The 8,399-nt window shown below is 37.9% G+C and overlaps 1 protein-coding gene across 1 annotated transcript in view; it reads left to right on the top strand.

Moving 5' to 3' along the window:
* Window positions 1-8,397, top strand: part of SETBP1 (SET binding protein 1) — a gene marked incomplete at its 3' end in the record, with an annotated part of 317,440 nt that extends 309,043 nt beyond the window's left edge. Inside the window, 2 exon segments of the mRNA XM_031557220.1 lie at window positions 1,687-1,854; window positions 8,003-8,397. Of these exon segments, the coding sequence (XP_031413080.1) occupies window positions 1,687-1,854; window positions 8,003-8,397 (563 nt within the window).
* Window positions 8,398-8,399: the final 2 nt, after the last annotated feature.

Raw genomic sequence — 8,399 nt, 5'->3', positions numbered from 1 at the left:
AGACTAGGGAAAACGTTGGCACAGTGCTGAATGGAACAGAGACACTTGTGGCATGGAATAAAACAAAGTATTCAATGTCTTCTTCACCTTGAACGTTCCTGATAAGTCTAGTCTTTAGAGACCCAAAGGTGATGAGACCTCTGAGGAAAGAAAACATATTTGTGCTATAGGAGGATCAGGTTAGGGAATATTTTAGTAGACTGGACACAGAAAAATCCAGAGATTTATGAAGAGAAATTATCCCTGATCAGTGTGATGGTGCTTTTCTCTTTACTCAAAGAGATTTTGAAGCCTCTATCCTTGAAGATATTTAAAATCTAATTGGATGTGGTCCTGGTAACTGGCTGACTGTGCTTGAGAAGGGAATTGGATTAGATGAGCTCCAGAAGTCTCTCCCAGCATCAGCTCTTCCGTGATTTTATGAATCTTCATGTAATTTAATTCCCAGAATCTATATTTTCTCTGAGGCTCATGCACAAGTTAAGATTTGAAAAAAAGAAATTACTTAAGAAGAGCTACATTTGAAAAATGAGTGGCTGTCCTGAATATGTTGAAGTCCACTATTGCAGACACTGAGAAAGGTCTTCGTAAATTAGTAAAGACACAACAAAAGATCCTCATCTTTGCTTCAGTCTCATGAAAGCAGAAATATTGGATTTTTATAAAACAGCCACTGTTAGGAGTTTACAAAAATCAACAAAAAACCTCCCAATTTTTTCTGTAAAAAACACTGAGCTATTTTAGCTGAATTCTCGCTTAGTAAATTCATGTACTCATAAATGTTTATTTACATATCCACTCATACAGATATAATATATAAATGGGCGGGCATACACTCAGATGTATAGACAGGAAGATGTGATATGTAAAATTTTAAAAACGGTAGTTTAAATTTAATGAATTAAATTTACATAGAAAAAAAAAAAATAAGGTAATAAGAATTCAAGTCATAAGAAAGTGTGAGGAAGATTGCTAAGGGAGAAATTTAACAGCCCTTGTTTGCATAGCTTTTATTTTCTCTCTAGCCCTCTGTATATTTCTAAGTTAATTCATTCCATGCTGTAATCTACATATGCCATCAGAATTGGTTGGCAAACAAAAGTATGACAAAGAGTTCTTTTTCTTTTTTTTTAAACTCCTACCTCTTTGATGAGTTGTAAAGTATAATTTTATAAGGAAGAGGATTGCTAAAAAATGTGTAAAAGTCTGACGTGCTTTAGAGAGGGAATGACGTGCCATTATTGATGCCTGCTCTTTACTCAGGAGAAGTACACATTCAGTCAATTCACTACAGAAGTACGTAACCATGTGCAGAGAACAAACTATACAGAGAATGACAAATAGATGATCCCGATTAAAAGAGATACGAAACATGTCTGTTTTAAAACATGTAAAGGTGGGGGTATATCTTTGCAAAGTAATATGTAACAATATAGAATTACCATGTTGGTTTACCATTGTTATAGAGATCACTGATTATAACCCTTCAGGCAAAAGTATTAGAAATTATTAAAAACGTTGATCCTTGTCAGTATCAAACCTACATTAGATCTTGAAATCAGGCACTTACAGGGAAATGTGAAAATATACTGGATTGGCAAGGACTGTCACCGAATGCACAATTCCAGATATTCCACACTCAGATTACTTCCTAAATGTTCATCCAAATTTTGCTTTCTTTCCCAGGAATTGTAGGCCCCCACTTAAAAGCAGACCAGACTTCACTTCATAGTAAAATGGAAAGTTCTGCCTGTAACGTGATGACTAGAAGGAAACCAGCAACTGTAGAGAGTGTTACAATGCCGACTCCAGTATTATCTCTCCTACCTTCATCATCAGCAACATCTGAAGCAGGTAAAGTGGTTTCTCTCCACCCCTTCTACATCTCCTCCACCCTCTTTCTACTGGCACTGCATTGAAAAATATGTGTTTTTTTCTGCTTTCCCTGATTTAAGTAGTTGTTGCAAATCTGCATATCCGATGTGATAATCAGGCTGTAATTTTTCTTAACACTTTCTTACCATGATCATATCTTGGCATATCAAATCTATTTTATTCACATAACAGTACTTGTGCAATAATGAGGATACAAGTAACAAGAGCACTTATGATCTAGCAGGGGACTCTGAAGTAAGGCTCTTGGGTTTCTTTCTCAGCCCTGTTGTTCATTTATTTGAATGTTCCCATCCATGTAGCACGAATATCTAGTGAATAACTAAGAAGTAGCTGAGATTTCTTTCAGCATACTTCAGTGATTTTAGCATAATATTCTGTCTTGAAAATGTGAAGTTGTTTAGAGCAATGAACAGTGATTTAAAGCACATAGGAATAAATAAGCCAGAGTAACGTGTTTTTCAATCAACTTATACTTTGTGCTTCTGTTTGGAATCACACTGGAAGGTAATACAGCTTAATACTGTCAGAAATCAAGCCAAGTCATTCCATCATCATCATGATTTTTCTTGAGCACAGATAGAGAAGTTGATCTTCAATTATGTCATAGTTTCCAGTGAATGGAGAACCCACCATACCGTATCCTACATGCAGCCATTAAGAATTTCTTAGTCTCGTCAAACATCTGAATCCACATGAACAAAAAATATATTTGTATCCCTCAGTTATGGAATGATAACATACTTAATTATTCATTTGAAATTGCTGTTTCAGTGCTTTCCTTTTGTTTTTCTCTGATTTTCTGAATAAAGAATGAAAACAAAGGACATGTCCTAAAGTGGCTTCTAAAAGGATTAATTTCTACATAAGAAAATCAGGAGTCTTTGTTTAGCCTTTAATACTTTCCTACGTATAAACTAAGGACAGATTTTTAATGCAACAGAGAATGAAAGCACACAAACATTTTATGATCACTTTCAAGGTGAAAGTGTGTGCTAGACTTGAAATAGTTCATTCTCTCGATTTTCAGAAGACTAATTAAATTGTTGGTTTATCTGTAGCCCAGATGTTGAAATTTAAAGAAAACAAAGAAGCTGTGTTAATGGGAAAATAGGACAGTGCTTTGGGTTTCCTGTAACTAATGGGGAGCTCCTTGAAAATCCCTTCATTCAAACCAAGTGGACAAACTGAGCCCAGCTGTTGAGCAGTCTTCTCCGTGCTGTGTTCTTGCAAGCAGCCTCAGGCAAATCTGAAAGGATAGAGAATGACAGGCAGTAAGATTGATCCCTAGTGTCACAAACACACCAAAGCCATTCTGAATAAAGTTAGAGGAACAGTGAAGAACTTCTAAAGCATCTTAAACATCTTGCCTCACTTCTGTGTTCTGTACCATTGTGCTGGAATGGGTTCTTCAGACCCCTGTAAGTTAACCTTTGAACGTATGTTTTTGGTAGAGACTTCTCTTATTGCTTCGAAAGCTGTGTGTATTATCAACCCTGTTCAACTTCCCAGCTTGGCCTGCAATCACTTTAATTTATCTGTGAGACAAAGGTACAGTGCGTCTTCTCCCACTGGCAAATACAGGACCTCTGTGTGCCTTATTTTAAATGTGTAAAGCTGTGTTTTTTAAGACTAACACCAATTCTTTCTTCTTTGATGTAGCTTGGCAAGGTGTGGTTTTTTTTGTTTGTTTGTTTTTGTTTTTGTTTTTGTTTATTTGTGTGGTTTTTTTTATGGTAAGAAAGGAAGGGATGGAGAAATACAAAAGCTTTATTGGGTAGAAATAAGCAGCAGCTATGTGCAGCAGTAATGCATAATTTTCCAGTTTGTTTTCATAACCAGCACTTGAGACAGAGCGTTTGGAAAGAGAACTGAAGTGTGCATGTCTCTGATAGCATGGGGCAAGTTTCAGACAGCAGCTTCCAGAAAGCAGATTAGAAATAGAGGTGCTTGTCTGAATTGTCTGTGTTTCGGGAAGCCAAACTGCTTCCTCATCCCATTGCTCTCTAATGATGTTTCAGAAATAAGGATCCCCCATAACAGGTCCTCCTTATGGACAAAGAGAAGAGTCTTTCTGACAGCCTTTTTCTGATGCCTGAGCTCTGCCTTCTGTTAAGCTCTGACTGCTTTTTTCCACAGTACTGGATTTTCCAGTTATGTCCTTCTTCTCTCTGTTGTTGCAAGCCTCCAGGCAGGTTCTGTGGTGGGGAAAGTGTCTTTTCCAGTACCTCTTTGCTATGTGGAATTCAAGCTGTCACTGCTTGTAGCTATGTCTGGAGGAAATATCCTGATTACAGCAAGCAGATCGATGTCCTCAAGTGTGAACAGTCACAATACAAGGAAAGATTCATTTAGCCCCAACCTAAGACTGCATTGCATCAGCTATTTCCAGACTCTGTTCACTTTGGTCAGGACTGTGCCAACTAGCTTCAGGCCTTCGCAGAGGCAACATATAGCCTTACAGCCTGGTAAGGTGTGAATAGAATACTTTGTCCAGGCAGCAAAGTCTCCTCCCTTTACTCCTCTCCTTCTTGTACTGCTTTCTGTCCTGTAGTCTCCTCCATCAACTGGAGGTTGCCATCATGTTGCGTCATCTCTTAGAAGCATCCCATCTTCCTGTGCCTGTATACAAACATTTGTTACTCTGGCCAACTTCCTCCTCATCTCTTTTGAGATAAAGTCTACCAGGTAGCGATAGGGGAAATTCTTCCTGCCAGAGCAAGGTTTCCATATGCAAATAGTAAAGTATGTGCAAGAATGGAACAACAAAGCTTGAAAACAGATCAAATTTGGATCCAACGTTGAGAAAGATCTGTCTGGATAAAATGGAAAGCTTAGAACTTATCTTTGGTTTTCAGCAAAGCAGTATATCACATGGCAATATAGAAAAATATTTTATATAAAAGATTGCTGACCAAGAGCTTCCAGATGAATTGATAACACCCAATGGCTCTCGCTTCAATAGTAGTTTATTTTGGCAGGTCTCTCTGATATTTTGTCATAAGCACACCTCATCAAATCTTCTCCCTGCAGACCCATCAGACACTTTTCCACATAGTCACCCTTCTCCTAATTTAAAATCAGATGCCCCTGAATCTCAATAGCCAATATAATATTGGTTTTCCTAATACATCCTCTAAAAGCTTGACTTAAAGGGATATTATTTATTCAAGACAGGCATTTTGACTATTGACAGACTACATAACAACTCTTGCAAGTCAGCAGCTAGCTAGAGAAGAAAAGCAAAAGCATTAGTAGTTACTAATAAACTTCCTGAGAAAATCATAAAGGCTACGAAGCATCAAAGCATTTATAAGAAAAAAAAAATTGGAGAAAGAAAGGTAATACAGTAAAATAGCGTAGAACAATTTTGTTTCTTTGTTTAGAGAGAAAGTGAGTTTCAGTCCAAATTGAAAGGGTCTGTTAGTCTGTAAATTTTTAGGAGGGTAAGAAAGTATCTAGACAATAAAGGAAGGCACTGGATCTTCAGCTCTCAGATTTACATCTATGTGTAAATATCTACCCATACATGTTAATGTATCAACTGAGTTTGGAGAACTTGACGCACCGAGTACTACATTCAGTTTCTGCCTACACGCTATTGAGATCCACTCAGGTCTCTAAGCCTTAGTGTCCTGGTCTTCTTGAGTGCTCAAGATACCCATTGGAGCTGGTATGACCAAGAGAATACATGCGCGTATTATATTATTCAGTATCAGTGATAAGGAGAATGTCATGTCAAATGGCAGTAAACTCCTATTTTGAAAATGGAAAGTAGATGTCATTGACTTCAGTGGGCTGATAATACTGAACTGCAGAAATAACAGATACTGATAGATCTCAGTAAAGACATAAAATTGTGCAGATTTTCCTTTTCAAATTAGTTTCCTGTCCTTTGGCCTGCTGTCTTTCCAATTAAAGATGAGACTAGTGCCAAATCTACTAATTTTATTGCTGGCCTTGCAATTTTTTTAATTTTCTTTTCTTTTAATTTTTGCTAAAATTCTCATCTGCAAAATTTACATCATTAGCTTTCTGAGAAAAAAAATGCATCTTGAACATGGGAGTTTTCAAAAAGTCTCACAAATGGCTCATGACAATGGTGATGCATGGCAACATGGCAATGGTGATAAAAGGCAAAATGCAGAAGCAAATGGTGTGCAAAGTGTTTGACTTATTAAATATTCTGATCTGAAACTTTTCTCAGGATTTTGGAGGAATTCAAAGGAGCTGAATGCTTAGGAATGGAAATATTGGGACTTTGTGTGTCAGTCATGAGTGAAGCTCCTGAGAGTAACTGTTTTGTGTGACCAGAATCTAACTTTTTTGATCACATGACTGAGAAAGAGCTCACTGCCAGCTGCCTTTAGGGTTCTTACATCCACACTTTTTAGAGGTGACCTACTTGAGAGAAATTCTGTGCAACTAGTTAGATTTCCCTTAGTAATTTGGACATTTATTTTCTTCTTTTTCCTTTGGTACCAAAATGACTGCATTCCTCTATTCTTTTGTCCTCTGTGAATCACAAACTGTAAATGGGTTTTATTTTTCTGTTTGGTGTGGGGAGCGGGTTACATATGGAAAATGTATTTTGTTTTGTAATTAATGAAAACCAGACTTTGGGAAGTTGGCCATCCAGGTCTTTATTTATAAGAGAGCATATGTCTGTGTTTTGTTTATGACTCATTCCTACTTCTTGCATTGTAACTTGCGTTTGTTTATGCAAGTTCTTTGCTGAATCCAAGCAACATGGTAGTATAAGAGCCAATATTTTATGTTGTCCAAGAGGGGAGGACAGTAAGTAAGGCTCGTATGCCAAATCTGTCATAGTGAGCAAGGGAAGATTCTGCCACTTGATGGCTCCTGGTTATCTACAGAGTTGCTACACAAGCAACTTTATTTTAAACTGCTGCTAGAAGATAATGTTGTTAATTATGAAGAAAGTGATAACCCTCAAACTAACCTTTCTTGAAATCTTGGCTGGTTTAGAAATTTCAAGTATTTTCAAAGCCAAATGACTGCTTGACAGTCAGGTGTAAATTAAGTTTGCAAGTAGACATGAGCTGAGGTTAATTTAGTTAATTTAGGGATGTTTTAATCTTTACTGGAAAGAAATCATGAACTCCGTCATTTCTTTTCCAGTAGTGCAGAATTGATGTATTAGGAGTGAAAGGGAGCACCAATTATTGTAATAGAATTAATACATTCTGTCTTGCTCACGAAGAGCTAGTTACTTGTAATCTACATGGAAATCTTGAACTCTGAACAGACACCATGTTCATTAACGGACAGTGAAATAATTTACGGAAAACAAGCAAGATCTTATGTCCTTAGTAAAGGCCAAGAAGCCAACAAATGCTGGACTCTCTTCCAGCTCTGACAATGACTCATGATGTGACCTTGGCAAGAGACTTAACTGCCTTGGACTTCTTTCAGATCTAAAGTGATCAGAACCAGAAAGGAGTGAGCTTGCTCCAGGGGCCATTAAAGTCAATTAGATGACAGAGTAGTTTCAGCTAGTTTCTGCAGAGATGATACTAAAGAAATCCAGGCAGAATTAATGAATTTAACACAAGCGGAGTAAGCCACTGAACTTGCCTGTGCCCAGTAGTTTCAGTAACAAACATTTTTAATAATATCTGATGTGCAAGCATTAAAAACCAAGGCGAAGATATCAGGAGCATATGTCTAGAGTATTTTAAGTTCAGTAGTTATGGTGGACAGATGTAACACCTGTGTTAAGCAGCCCTTTTTTTCCTTCCCACTAGAGAAGGAGACTGAATTAAACCCACAGTAAAACACTGCTGTAGAAAAGTTTTGCTGCTTTAGAAGTCAAGAGAGAGATCTGTGAGCACAACTTAAACTTAGATTATCATCTGGAACAGCAGAAGGGGCGGTAACAGTAATTTTTCTGGGATGGCACTAAATTACTCATTTTTCACATATTGCTTTTCTATGCAGAGCCATTTCACATTTCACATCTTCTACTTCTTCAGTAGTCATATTCAGCCTATCAGGCTTGGAAGCTCCCTGTCTTCGTAATACTGAAGGCAGGATTTCCATTCACTTGTTTGATCCAGTCCTTGTTTCTGTCCTTGTCTCCCAACAGCCAGTCCACTGCTGAAAAAAAGGTTCAAGCGCCGTGAAATTGAAGCAATCCAGTGTGAGGTGCGCAAGATGTGTAACTACACCAAGATCCTGTCCACAAAGAAGAACCTGGATCACGTAAACAAGATCTTGAAAGCCAAGCGGCTGCAGAGACAATCAAAAACAGGCAATAACTTTGTCAAGAAGCGGAGGGGCCGTCCACGTAAGCAACCTCTCTCCTTTGATGAAGATTCCAGAGACCAAATGCCCGTTCTGGAGAAATGCATTGACCTTCCCAGCAAAAGAGGTCAGAAGCCAACACTGAATCCATTGCTGTTGGAGCAAGCAGCCACTCAAGACACAATCATGGCCACCATTGAGGCTGTCATACACATGGCTCGAGAAACACCACCACCACC

The sequence above is a fragment of the Meleagris gallopavo genome, chromosome Z (genome assembly GCF_000146605.3).
Source record: "Meleagris gallopavo isolate NT-WF06-2002-E0010 breed Aviagen turkey brand Nicholas breeding stock chromosome Z, Turkey_5.1, whole genome shotgun sequence".
In the NCBI taxonomy this organism is placed as follows: domain Eukaryota; kingdom Metazoa; phylum Chordata; class Aves; order Galliformes; family Phasianidae; genus Meleagris; species Meleagris gallopavo.
The sequence above is the reverse complement of the archived record's forward strand: the minus strand, read 5'-3'. Positions and strand labels throughout refer to the sequence as shown.